This window comes from Apodemus sylvaticus, chromosome 7 (assembly GCF_947179515.1).
Source record: "Apodemus sylvaticus chromosome 7, mApoSyl1.1, whole genome shotgun sequence".
Lineage (NCBI taxonomy): Eukaryota > Metazoa > Chordata > Mammalia > Rodentia > Muridae > Apodemus > Apodemus sylvaticus.
In genome coordinates, this window is record NC_067478.1 from 68,614,661 (window position 1) to 68,629,282 (window position 14,622).

Consider the following 14,622-nt stretch of genomic DNA (forward strand, 5'->3'; position numbering starts at 1 on the left):
TTTGTGTCCAGGTAGAGGAAGAGGGGAGTTTGAGACCACCCATTCACCTGGAAGACATCACCACAAAGTCCATTGCTAATGCTGCAGCATTTCCCCTGCTCAGACAAGGTGAGTAGATTACCAAGAATGGCTCTCCAACTCTTGACATAGGGAGAGAAAGGAAAGAAGTCAGCAAAGGGTAACCAGAAGTTTAGGAGAAGAACCAGGATGGTGCGTTGTCCCAAGGTCAAGGAAAGAGAAAGTTCCACACAGAGAGCATAGCTAGGGGTCAAATTCTGAGTGACCTGCTTGGGAAAACAGAACTATCACTTGGACAGTCAGTTTCCACTCTTCAGACAAATGGAACAAGAGGAATAGTAGAGGCATCATGGGTCTCCAGCCAAGTGACTGAGCAGAAGAAAGGAGGTATTTAACATTTCACAGACAGGCACACTTGGTAAAGTTGTCATCCATCCATCCATCCATCCATCTATCCATCCATACACCCATCCACTTGTCCATTTATCCTAACCGTCCATCTGTACACACACCCCTCTGTCTACCCACCCAGATATCCTCTCATCCCTCTGGCCCATCCACCCGCCCATCCATTCACTCAGTCAGCGTTTCCCTAGGGCCCACCAGATGACAGATTGTGGCTGAGATGAGAATGTGTGGAATACAAAGATAAAATAAATCATAATTTGCCCGGAGGAACTTGCGGTGTTGCTGAGAAGATAATTGCACCAGAGATAATTAGTGCCAGGCATTAAGCGCTTTGGAAAAGGATGTGCATAATGGCTCTGGAAAATGGGAGAGGACCATTTGGCATGGATGGAAAATGTCTGTTTGCAGAGAGAGGGAAGGAGAGAATGTCTTTGAGCTGAGAGGACAGTAAAGGCCAGAGAAAGAAGGAGCGTGTCTTACTTCCTGCATGTTGGTTGGAGGGAGTGATAAGAGTTGAGCTGGAAAGGAAGGCTGAGGCCAGATTGTTGTTGTTTGAGAGAGTTTTGGGTATAGCCTTGGCTGTCCTGGAACTCACTCTGTAGACCAGGCTGGCCTTGAACTCAGGGATTCATCTACTTCTGCCTCCAGAATGCTGGGATTAAAGGTATGTGCTACAACCACCTGACAAGGCAAGATTATAAAAGGAATAGACTATGAGTTAATTTGACTTTTGTCCTTTAGAACATGGGAACCCAGGGGTCACTGCTAAGCAAAAGAGTAACACAATAGGGCTGAATTTCAAGAGTAAGCTTTGGTGGCATAGCAGTTCTGAGTGTGTCGTGGGATGGATGAGGCAGGGAGTCTAGTTATGGCCCCATTTCCGTCCACTTGCCTGTCTCACTGAACAAGCATTTACTGAACACAACTCTATATTAGACGTTGACAAAGTCCAGAAAAATGCTTTCAATGACTGTGTGCACATGCACTTGCGTGTATGTGTGTGTGTGTGTGTCTGTGTACAAACGTGTGTGTGCATTTGTGTGCATGTGCATAGGGGTGGTCAGAGGTCAACATTAAGTCTTTCACCTGAGCTGGAGCCCACAGACTCCTCTAGGCAGCCTCTCTGCCTTTCTGGTGCTAGGATTTAGGCATTCACTTCTGCAACTGGTGGGATCAGGGATTCTGAACACTGACCCTCAAGCTTGCTTGGGAAGCACTTTCTGCAGCTATCTACCCAGTCACACAACATGCCATGCTTATGAGGATCTTTCTGATCTTCAGAGCCTTGTAGAAAGATATGCTGACTATTGACCCAGCTGTGGGTAACGAAATCACCCCACAGACTCTCCGGCTGAAGGCTGCCACTCCCAAACTGGCCTCTTTCCAACACTTTATTTTGTGCATTACTCGTTATTTTCACCGTCTTGGTTGGCTTAAGTTGCAAATAGGAAACTGGCACTGAGAGTATCAGGCCAAATAGGCTCTCCACCGCACCAAAGAATACGTCCAGGCCCTTTGCAGTAACATCTGCTTCTGTTTCCCAGTAAGTGCTCAGCAACATAGGGCGGGCTCGGAACCCAGGCACATGCTCTGAGTTATGATCTGGTTATAAGGGAGGACAATTTCCATGTGGCTGGCGATGAAAGCGACAGGTCAATTTCAGAAGCGAGGAGCGTTTCCTGTTATGGAGATCACATCCAAATATTTACCTCATTGCTTCGTTTGGATGGGCCCTGCCTTTGAGTTCAGCAGAAATACATGTGGGCTTCTCTTGCATTTTGAAGTGAAAGATATCTTCTTTACTGGCAGGGGAGCCCTAGGCGTATGCTGAGATCACCTCTCTTACTCTCATGATGCTTGAGGCAGATTAATAAGTGGCAAGGAATGTACGTATTCTTCCAGGAAAATCCAAAGGCTGGTGGCAGCAGAAGGCTTATCTGTCCCAGTCAAATCCAGTCAGGGCATTTGATATGTAGGGCTCTCAAAGCCACAGACATGCTAGTCACAAGTCACAAAGTGAGCAAGACAGCCTTGGGTCTACAAGACAGTATCTCCACTCATTATTCCCCTCTCTCTGTCCCTCCATCTTTCATTTTTCTAAGGTTCATTGGCTGTTCAACCTCTTTACCAAGAGTATATTTTCTAAAGTGTCCTCCCGGCATATGTTCCATGTGAGGTAGGTATGTCACACAAATGTGTCCCTGTCCTATGTCATAGACTTGGAACTGGCTTCGTGTAAAGCGGCAGGAGCAGGAATTAGGAGGCTTGGAGATGATACTGTGACGTGGCTGGAATATTTGAGGCTAAAGAAAGTACCAACAAAGGATAGCAGTTCAAAGCCTGGAGGGCGAACTCTGTTTAAAACTCCCCCTCTTTGAGTCTCGCTGGTGGCCAGTGATTCTCTCAAACCAGGGGAACTTGTTGAGGGAGCATACCCCTGGGTTCCTCCCCTAGGGGACCTCGTTTGTTAAGTCTGGTGTGAGAGTCAGGCACCTGCATTTCTCAGTGCTTTGTGAGGTGGGTTGTGCTATAAGTCATCTCAAGGAATTACCCTGGAGAGACACAGCACAGGACTAGGAGTAAAGGAACAGGGGCGTGCCGTACTACCCTCCAGTACTTGTTGGTTCAGAACATTAAGCTCAATAGCACGTATGTGGATGAGTGTGCTGCAGCTGAACTCCCTGAGGTTTTGCCTATAATGACTCTCCACTGGGAGGGCTCGGGGCTTCAGAGAGGACCAGGAGCAGGGCAGACAGAGCAGCAGTTGGCAGCACACCTAAGCTGACACCTATTGAATGGCTTGTGGATGGCTGCATGGGGTTGGAGTTCTCTTCTGTGTGGCTCGTGCGTCCCCTTTTTGCCTTCCTGTTCTTCCTCCTGGCCCCCATTCATGTCTCCTCCTTTACTTGTTTTTTTGTTGTTGTTGTTGTTTTTTTTTTGTTTTTTTTTTGTTTTTGTTTTTTTTTGTAAACACATCATTTCATCTGCTCCTGAAAGGCTTTGGTAATGTGCATTCACACAAGCAATTAACCACTCAAGAGGATTTTACTCCAAGTTGAGGAGTTTTGATATATTCTTCTATATCTTTCAATTGTTCCTCCCCTTCCCCTCCCAATTTTCCCTCCCTCCTCTCCCACCCTCTCCTTCTCCCCTCCCCTTCCCTTCTCTTTTTTTCCCTCCTCTCTCCCTCCCCTCCCCTTCCCACTCCCTTTCCTTCTGCCTCTGTCTTTGTGCATGTGTGTGTATAAGTATTGTAAATGCATGTGGAAACAGAGGTTGACGTTGGATGCCTTCCTTAATCATTTGCCATCCGGTGTGTGAGACAGGGTCTTTTACTGAACTTGATGTTCACCAATTTACTTAGGCTGCTTGACCAGTAAACTCCAGGGATCCGCCTGTCTCTGCCTTCCCAGCACTGAGATTACAGATGGGTGTTACCATACCTGGCTTTGATATGGGTGCTGGGGCTCTAACTCAGGTCCCCTTGCTTGTCTGGCAAGGGACTGATCTGTCTTCCCAACCATCCTTGAGACTTTTATATTCATTTTGTCTTCATATTAACTACATCAATATTAATGCTGACAAATATGATTTGTACCCTTTTGTTTTGTGTCGACATAGACAATTATGATGTAAAATCAAATTATCTACTTAAAAACAGACACTCAGACAGAGAGACAAAATACCATAAGTGGTGTCCTTGGTTGAAGTAATCTGACTGGAGATTCTCTACCCCTCTGAGCTGCCTTCTAGCCAAGGTCCCTGGTAAAATGGCCTAGGGGAGCTGCCAGCTAATAGGCCTTCACTCCCCTGCTCTCAGCTTTCTGAAAAACTTTTCTCTGGTTTCCAATTCCAAAGTGTCTTTTTCTAGTGTTTTCTTTAGGGCATTGTCTTGGTTATGTGGCTAAAACCAAACCTACTCTTTCTTGTCTCTTCTGAAACAAGACTTTAGAATGTAAGGGACTTTTGCTTATGACTTCTTCTCCATGAAGAACAGATGGGAGGCTTAATTTTTAGCAAGAGAATTAGAAACCAGTGAGATGGGACATGATTTCAAATCAGTGCCAAAACCAGATACACTGAAGACATTTAGCAGTGCTGAGTTAGGGCTTCCTGGTGGCGAGGAGAAATTTCCGGGCTCTTCCGTGAAGCAGGACAACCATCCATCTTGGTTTAGTCTGTGCCTCTTACTCCCCACCCCTCAATCTGCTCTGAATTTTCCCCCTTTAATCTATTTATTTTTATTTATTGAGCAAGCAATATTGTAACCATGGCTGAAATTTTTGAAATTATAAGAAAACTCCCAGACTCAGCTTTGGTAACAAGTCACATGTTTTCATTTTTCCATGTCTCCCTCCAGACTTTGTTCATAGGCAAACAGAACCTTTACATTAGTATAATCATGGTATAATTTCAAGTTTGTATTTGGCATTTTTTAACTTTATATTATATTACAAGACTGCTTATTGCATTGTATTGTTCATGATTATGGTGTTTTGTTGAATCATGAAACCCTAATTTTATTTGACCATCTTTCTATTTGGCCTTATAAGTTTATGCCTTATATAATGTGGGTATGGTAGTGTATGGTTATAATCCCAGTACCCAGCGCTCTGGAGGATCATGAGTTCATGCCCAGATGTATAGTGTTTATATAGTTCAAGGCTAGGCTATATAGTGGGACTGTCTCAAAAAAAATGGAGGAGATGGTTATGAAGCAATAAAGACTGGCTGTGATAGAACTGGTGTGTGTTTTCTTCTATTCCAGAGCTAACCTATCATCTATCCCTGCAACCTCTGATCTGTGCAGCCTCAGCATGTCTCACGTCTTGGTCCTCTGCTTACTCTGGTTTAACTATTGTTTCTACATAACTCAGCCTGGGCTTCTTCCGTGCTTATGCTTCTAACAAATAAAGACCATTCACTCTCCTTTTAGAATTTATTTATTTAATTTGCATATGTATAAGTATGTATATATATGTGTCTATATATGTGTATGTGTGTACATGTGTGTTTCTAAGCATGTGTGTATGTATGTGTATATGTGCATGTATATGTGTGTATGTGTATATGTGTTTGTATATGTATGTTTGTATACATGTGTATTTATGTGTATGTGTGTCTAGAGGACAACAGAAATTGCTTCTGTGCTTCCATTAAATGGGTTCTAGGGATTAGACTTGGGTTGTTAGGCCTGGTGGCTTGTACCTTCATCTGAGCCTCCCTTCTGGCTGTCTTTCTTGCTTCTCTGATGATGTGGTAGAATGCTAATGACTTGGGGAGAAAAGTGTTTATTTTATTATACTTCCAAATCACAGTTCATTTCTGAGGGAAGTCAAGGTCACAGCTCAAGGCCCAGAAGCAGGAACTGTGCGAAGCCTTCTTCAGAGAGAAAGGCTGCTTACTGGGTTGCCATCCCATGGCTCGCTCAGCCTGCCTTGTTGTTCATATGTGCACCACCCAGGATTACTTGGCCAGGTGTGGCGGCGTCCATAGTGGGCTAGGCCCTCCCACATCAATCATTAATCAAGAAAATATCCCACAGTTACCCCACAGTCATGCCCACAGGACCATTTGATGGAGACAGCTCCTTATTTGAGATTCCTTCTTCCCAGATATGTCCAGGTTTGTGTCAAGTTCACAGAGACAAACCAGCCCAGTGGTCCAGACCAGCCATGTCTCTTTTGGCAATCACCCAGAGCTGCTTTCTCTCCTTCACGTCTTGTGCCAGAAAGGCAGACCTGGTTCATTTCATATCTTGTTGGTTACCACATTCTGTGTATAAATCTGCCATCATTTAGATACCATTGAGAGTTCTTTACTACAAGCCACAGAAAGAGCAAATGCAAGGGACACCAGGCTGGGATGAGTCTGAGGTGTAGGTAGGATGTGGGTATCAGCTAGAACAACACAGCATAAGACGGTCTCAGAACATAGACAGATCAAGAGGCTGATACTAGAGCAGAGGACCCAAGCCCACCGGTCTCTTGGTCACTCTGCAGTAGATAGCAAATTCAGTTGATCTACCTTGGTTTCAACTAACTGTCTCCTGAGTACATTCCCATTGCCTTTTATGCAGTGTGGAGACAGATTTCTTAAAGGGCCAGAAGGAAAGGGCTGCCAGGTTACACTATGCACACATCTTCCCAAGTGTGTAGATTTATGCTCATCTCTGACTGGCATTAAGCAGCCTTCTAGATGTCTGAGCCCAAGTGATGTCAGTTACGTTATCCAGAATCATGGGGGAACTTCAGTCCCCCTCAGGATTATCACAGCTCCATTGTTGTGCATCCCAAGTTCTGTTAAACTGCTATGTGACTGACTACCAGTTTTTCCCATGTCTCCAAGCGTCACCCCTTCCTTCCACCCTTTTGCTCTTGCTCCTTAGTTACTGTTCACTAAGTCAGAGAGGTCCAGGAGTGCTGGGGACATGGCTCAGTCACTGAAGTGTTCTGCCTTGTGCATACAAGGACCTGAGTTCTAGCCCCATAATGCACAGACAAAAGCCAGGCATGATGGAGTGCATTTGTGATTCCAATGCTGTGGGGGTGGGTGGGGGTGGTGGAAATGGATTGATCCCTGGGCTAAGTAGCCATCTTAGCCAAGGCGGGATCTAGGCCAGTGAGAGATCCTGTCTCAAGAACCAAGGAAATAAGATGGATAGTATCCGAGGAACAACACTGAGGTTGACCTCTGGCCTTTACATGGATATGCATACACATGCATGCGCACACACACACACACACACACACACAGAGAGAGAGAGAGAGAGAGAGAGAGAGAGAGAGAGAGAGAGAGAGACAGATAGAGGGACAGAGACAGAGATAGACAGCTCCTATAATATAACCTCATTGTTTGTTTTTAAGGAAGAGGACCTGTGAGGGCTTGTTGTATTTTATTTAATAGATCTCTCCCTGGACTCTAGCCCTCACCCCATGTGAGACTCATATTCTCCAGAGAAGGATCTCAATGTGGTATGTGCACTTTTAACATGTCCAGTCTTTAACTCTGTTATCCTACCCAGAAACCTCCCCTATCACATCCTTGAAAACCCCCAGTGGAGTGGAGAGAGTACACTTTTGATCCTATGGTGAGATATGTTTCTTAAGTATTGTAAGACTTTGGACTTGTGCCATCCATCCTCCCAAGAAAGGGGCATCAAAGCATGCCCCCTGCCCCTGCTAGGTGGGAGCGTTCCATGTTCTGTTTAGTCACCCACCAGCCCTGATGGAGTAGCATTAAATATCTGCATTTTCAGAGCTTTACATGCTAAACCATGGGAGTGATCTGTGATGTGGGGATGGGAGCCATGGAAGGCACCCTGTGAGAGTCGGTTCTGGGCTGTGTTGAGCGGGTTCAGCACGTGAGGATGTGTTTGCCCCTCCCCTCTGTTCTTCCTGTCATGACCCTCTGGCTTTCCCCTGTCCTTCCAGAGGAGGATTGTGCCTTTTCCAGAGATGCTGACACCATTTCTGTGGGTGTCAGCACCCACGCCTGCCTTTGCACCCACATGCTGCTGTTTTCTACAATGGGAGATGGCGCCTGTTGTTTGCATATTCCTATTTCCTATTCTGATCATTTATGTCATTTTACTGAAAGTTTCCATAGGAGCCACCAGTCTCTGAGGATGGAGTCATTTAAAAGTAATCATTCCAGTTTTAGTGAGCTTCTGTTCAAATGCATATTCCATTTCTCAGATGTCTCCAGACATGGCTGGGGATTACCACAGGAACACCCTAACTATCTGTGAGCTGATAGAAATCTTGCAAACACTGTAACTTGTTTGATTTCTCCAGGGTGCTCAATTAGTTAATACAACCAAAGCAATTAGCCCTTTGGTTGGCCCAGGTTCCACACTGAATAACTGGTGGTTGTTATTCCTGTTGTTGCTAAGCACACTCTAATAGGCCTGGCTCTCCAGCTGCTTGTGATATTGATAATCCCCCGGGGCAGCTAGCTGCTGATATAAAGATGGTAGAGGTGAGCAGGTGGGTGATGGAGCCACAGTCGCTTCTGCTCTTTTCATTCCCGCCACTCTGCTTGGCACAGAAAGATTTTCCAGTTGGGCTCTTCAGGTTGGTGAAGCCAGAGAACTCTTAAGCCATATTAAGTTTAAAAAAAAAAACTGATATGAAATTGTAGCATTGTAGTGCTGATCTGGTCAAAGAGCAACTTTTTTATGCTTCAAGCTAATGCTTGAAGAGAGATAGCTGCAAACAGATTTCTTACATATCCCACTTTTCATTTTGCTTTTCAACAATTACCATGTTACGGAAACTATTTTAGCAAATGTAGATTGACCTCATTCTAAAAGGATAATTATATTCCATTATATAGAGAAGGTACCTTTCAACCACCTAGGCTTATATTTAGGATGTGTCTAGACTGGCCATAGTTAGTTCCAGTTTGTTCTTTTCATATAATGATTTGATATCAACTTTTGTATACGTGTGTGCATAATGTATATGTAATATTATGTGATAGTTTGAGTATGGCTAACATAAACTATGGAAGGTAGACTATACTATTAAAATTCAATTCAGGGGTGTGTGTCTGGACTTTCATCATGGAAACTCAAGGAATTTCAGGTTACTCCCTGTAGTAATCACACTATAAATTTGAGAATTCATGTCTGCAGAATAAGATGGAATGTAGTTTTATGTTCCCTCCCCACCATGATCTTGCCCAATTTGGCAACCGGATGCTAAATTAGGGTGGGATTAGTTGAGGGAAGTGGTCCCCTGTGTGTCTAGTGGAATGTTACAGAAAGCATATTGGTTATCTGTTAATAAGAGACTGGGAAGGGGCAGACAGCAGTATCAGAAGCATCTTCTTGTCTTTTTGTGTTTCTTCATCTCTAACCATCCTTCCACTAGAGGAACCATATACAAGGAATTACCCTGCCTTTTACTCGTTTTTCCACCAACAGTACAGGCAGGGTGGCAGTTGCATGCAGGAGGAAAACCGCCACAAGACTAGGGCATCAGAGAACTGGATTTTAGATCCATATGTGCCTCTCTCCAGCCTGAGACTATAGCATGTCACATGACCTCGGTTTCTTCCCTATGCACTGAACAGAATGACACCAACCCAGGTGGCTGGTGGGGAACTGGGGGGGGGGGGTTCTGAACACATGACCTGGATGGTGAGTGTTTGTCTCTGTCCTGCTGTGGATCTGACTTACAGGTACATCTGTCCAGCAGAGAGAACTCACGGGCAGAGTCACTGGCATACTCGGAAGTCCAGTGCTCTCTCATTACAGACTAAATGGCATAAAACCAGAGAAATGAATTCCCTCACAGTTCTTCAAACCAGATGGCACCAGATATGCGTGCTTTCCCAAAGCCCTGGGTGGAGAGCCCTCCTCTGCCTCCTCAGCATCTGGTGGCTCAGGGGTCCCTGTGGCTTTGACTACGTCTGGGTACTCTACGCTTAGGTGGTATGTTTTCTCGATGTCATGACTTCTCTGCTTCTCAGACTCCCGTCCTTGTTTCTTTGTCTTGTTCTGTTCATAAACAGGAGAAAGGCTCCTCTCTGGGTGCTCAGTGCAGTGGGCTGAGGTTGCTCATGCACTCTGGCTGAGGTCGGAACCTGGGTCCGCTTGTCAGCTGCTGTCAGTCATCACCCAGACCCGCCCCTCTCCTGTCTTGTCATTTTCTTACTTTGATCCTGTCTGTAGCTCGCTCACCCCACATCGCCAATATGCTTGCTTTGGCACTGTGAATGCAACTTCCCCAAGTCATTTGGCTGGTGCCAGCTGAGCTCTGCTAGTGACTTTAGTGTAGCAAACCCCTTACCCATATTTTGGCTGCTGCTCTTATCCCATCCTACCCTGGTTACTTCCAAAACCTTCCGGAGCCAACTTGAGCCATAAAGATCATCTCAGGCTACTGTATACTCTACTTTTGTTAAAGGAACCTCAAGTTTACAAGTCAGTAGCTTCATGGTGACTGATTGTCTGAGGTACAAACTCTGCTTAAGAGCTGAACCCTGGCTTTTAGTGGCCATGCCTATTAGGCAGGACCCCAGTCTGTTCTCACAGCCACCTCATGAGGCAGGCTTAGGGCCATCACTCATGGGTGACTTCATTTGCAATACCCTGTGGCATCCTGGGAGTCAGCTCTGTCAAGTCCGTTCCAGATAATTCTCGGATTGCCTCACCACCCAGGTTCTGAGGACGCAGAGGAAGAGCACAACCCAGTGAGAACTTTGAGCTGCCAAAGCCAAGGTCAGTAAGAGTACAAATGTCTGAAGAGGCAGGGTAAATCTGTAGGCATCTTGGCACTGCATAGAGAAGCCCCTCGCTTGTTGGACAGGGTATATATACTACAGAAAGCCATAGACTTGCTCAGCCTTTGAAAGACAGGAAGGATGTGCTAGGATGGTAGTTCTCAACCAGTGGGGGGGGGGGTCATAGGGGTCATCCAAGACCATCGGCAAACACAGGTATTTATAGTATAATTCATGACAATAACAAAATTACAATTATGAAGTAGCAATGAAATAATTTTATGTTGGGGCTCACCACTATATGAGGAACTGTGTTAAAGGGATAGAGCATTACGAAGACTGAGAACCTTCTAGGAGGATGTTCTAGGAGGATGCTTTGGAAGGGCAAAAACATCTGTCTGCTGGGAAGAGAGCAGCAAGTGGCAGGACATGTAAGTTTTGAGAACTAGTTATGTTTGAATCAAGTACGGTGACTGGGGGACTAGCCATATAATGTCTCTGAGCCTCAGTTTCTCTTTCATAAGGTGAGATTGGTAGACAGGCATAAGACTCAGATTGTGATTCGATTACATATTCAGTAGGTGCTAAGCACTCACAGTACCAGCTGGGAATCCCTGATTTCCTCTGGAGGCCTTTTCAAGCTGCCTGCTCCAGCCAGCCAGGAGTGCAGCCAGTCCCTCCTAAGAGCCTCCTCATCATGTCCTGGCCTGCTGCTGTTGGGCTTAGGCTAATTTGTATGGACTTGGGTGTTTTCCTCTTTGTCCTCAGTGCCTAGTATGGTTAGCTTGTTAGTTTGTCACAGTTTAGAACCAATGGAGAAGAAGGTCTCAGTGAGACATTGTCCGGATCAGGTTGGCCTCTGGGCATGCATGTCCAAGGATGGTTTTCTTGGTTACATTCACTGATATGGGATGAGCCAGCCCACTGTGGATGACACCATTGCCGAGTTTGGGACCCAGACTGTATAAGATTGGGGAAAGCGAGCTCACTGGTAGATGTAGGAACTCATTACTTTTTCTCCACTCTGGGGTGTGGCTGTCATGTGATTCAGTGCTTCTCCGTCCTGCTGTTTTGACTGCCCTGTAATAATGGACCTAGAATTTTATCTAAAACAAACCTTCCCTCCCCTAAGTTGCTTATCTTAGTCAGCATATTTTATCACAGAAACAGAAATGAAGCCAGAGACCACCTGACTCTGAGCCAGGTATACAGCTGGTGCTCAGATCATGTCTGTGTTGAGGCAAAAACATAGCTGTCTCCTCAATGGAAGGAAGAGATAGTTTATTCTGAAGCAAATGTAAGTGGGCATGGCCCAGGAAAACAGATCCAGGTAATCCCAAACACCATGCTCAAGCATTTGTGATGTTTTTATAGTAACTGAGAAAAAAACAAGGTAATTTTGAAAGACATTGGTGGGAACATCAGTAGATGGGTCACAACCAAGTCTCTGCTATGAGCCTACAATGTTATCTAATTTCATTCTTAGCCTCCAGGTTGGTAGAAGCGAGGAGGTCTATAGCCCCAAGGGTGTTAGAGAGGCAAGCAAGAAACTACTCGGCTACTAAGGAGACTAAAGGGGAACCCTGGCTAATTTGGAGTCTGGCACTGCAATATTCTGGCTCTCCAAAACCACAGAAGATCTGGTTGGTCACTCAGCCTTGCAGAATCTTTAACAAGTGTGCAACCTTTTTGTTTTCTTGGAACTTCAATTCCACATCTGCATAACAAAGGACTCCCTGAAGCCGCTTTTTGCACAGGGCCTAGCACAGCAGGTCTCTAGAAGGCCTAGCTCAACAAAGTGTGCTCTGCTAGAACTTGCATGCTGTGATGTTTTCCACTCCTTCTGGCATGTCTGGAAGCAGGAAAATGATCATGATTGTTTTCTAACAAGTTCTGAATGCCAAGCTTCACTGGGCACAGATAAGCTCACTTATTTCCCTATGACATAGACTTGGACTGTTCCCTTATCAAATGGCTTTGGAGGCTCAAAAGCTTCTTAGTCACTGCTTAGGAGAGGTGGTAGGGATGCAGACCCCAGCAGTGTGTCTCCCGGGCACAGCCTGCGAACTGTTCTAGCCACTGCCGACACTACAGGGAGACACAGTGCCAATTTCCCTGCAGCTAAAGGGAATCCAGGCCTTCTGGCCTAGGGGTAGGCATCAAGCCAGAAGCTGAAGAGGAGGAAGGATTCTTGAGGACATCATACCTCTTTGAGACTGCAACTGCTTCCCTCCTCGCTGGGACAGATATCTGGCTAAAGCAACTTAGTAAAGGTTTCTTTGACTCCTGATTTGAAGATGCAATCTACCATAGTGGAGAGGGTGTGAAGGAAACTGGCTACACCATATGTGTGTGTGTGTGTGTGCGCGCGCGCATGTGTGTGTGTGTGTGTGTGAAAGAGAGAGAGAGAAAGAGAGAGAGAGAGAGAGAGAGAGAGAGAGAGAGAGAGAGAGAGAGAGAGAGAGAGAGAGAGTCAGAAAGCAGAGAGGGATCAATGTTTCTATTTAGCTGGCTTTCTGTGGTTTTGTCTGTGACCCTAGGTTATGTCATAGTCTTGCCATCACTTAAGGTGGATCTTTCTATTTTATCTTAATCTAGAAAAACTCTCATAGTTAAGTCCAGATTTATTAGTCAGGGTTCTCCAGAGTCACAGAACTTATGATATGAATCTGTCTGTCTGTCTCTCTGTCTATCTATCCATCTATCAGGGATTTATTGGAATGACTTACAGCCTGTTGTTCAGCTAATCGAAGAATGGCTAGCTATAAACAGAAAGTCTAAGAATCCAGTTGCTCAGTCCCACAAGGCTGGATGTCTCAGCTGGTTTTCTGCACATGCTGGAATCCTGAAGAAGTAGGCTTTGATGCCTAGGAAGGAATGGATGTACTAGCAAGGAGAGAACAAGCAGGCCAGGAGCAAAAGCTTGCTTCTTCTATGTCCTTATATAGACTTTCAACAGAAGGTTCGGCTGTAAGGCATGGCTCATATTAGAGGTATGCCTTCTTGCCTCAAGATCAAGGCTGTATCTTCCAGCCTTATGATCTGGATCAAAGGCTTATTATGTCTTCCTGCCTCAGGATTCAGATCAAAGGTGTGAGTCTTCCACCTACAAGGTCCGGACCAGAAGTGGATCCACCCACTTCAAACCAAGCAGAAAATCTCTCACAGGTGTGTCCTCCATTTCTGGATTGTAGTTCATTCTAGATGTAGTCAAGGTGACAACCCAGATTAGCTACCACAGTGCTCAAAGCCAGGACTGCACTGTGACTCTCCTGGTCACTTAAATTTGTCTCTTATGACTGAGTCAGTATAGATTGAGACCCAGGCTGAATTATGTGTGTTCTGTTTTGATTCTTTTTGTACCCTGTGTCCACATGGGTCCCGTAGAGAAATTCGTTCTTTCTTCAGCTTCTCAGGTTCAGGGCTCTAACCAGCATTTGTCTCTATAGGTCCCACAACGGATGGCGGTGGCTGAGGGAATCCCAGAGGACAGTGGTGGTGGCTCTCCAGGTGTGTGGGGCTCCTGGGGCCCCTGGTCTGCCTGTTCGCGCAGCTGCAGTGGTGGTGTGATGGAGCAGACACGGCCCTGCCTGCCCAGCTCCTACCGCGCTCGAGGAGGCTCCCGGCCCAATGGCCCTACACTATCCATCACTGGCCACGTTGTGTCAGCCGTACGGACCTCAGTACCACTGCATCGAAGCCAGGAGGACCAACGTGCCCTGGCTGGTTCCAATGCCAGCCACCAAGGCCCCACAGTGGTGCGAGGCAGCCGACACCCACAGGCCCGAGGCCGTGATCCCTCAGAGAGAAGGTATGTGCACATCATAGTCCCTGTGTCTGTCCCTGCCTGGACAACAGCAGAGCCACTGGCTTGATTCTGCAGAGTGGGAGGAATTCTTGCCACACTCCAGCCCCTCTGTGCTTGTGTGCATATTCGTGTGTGCCTGTGGAGGCCAATGGAGACCA

General features: G+C 45.9%; 1 protein-coding gene across 1 annotated transcript in view; it reads left to right on the forward strand.

Moving 5' to 3' along the window:
• The window catches only part of Thsd4 (thrombospondin type 1 domain containing 4), a 593,810-nt gene that overhangs the window by 79,419 nt on the left and 499,769 nt on the right, over window positions 1–14,622 (forward strand). The window contains exon 4 of the mRNA XM_052188134.1: window positions 14,106–14,467. Coding sequence (XP_052044094.1) covers window positions 14,106–14,467 — 362 coding nt within the window. The remainder of the gene's footprint in view (window positions 1–14,105; window positions 14,468–14,622) is intronic.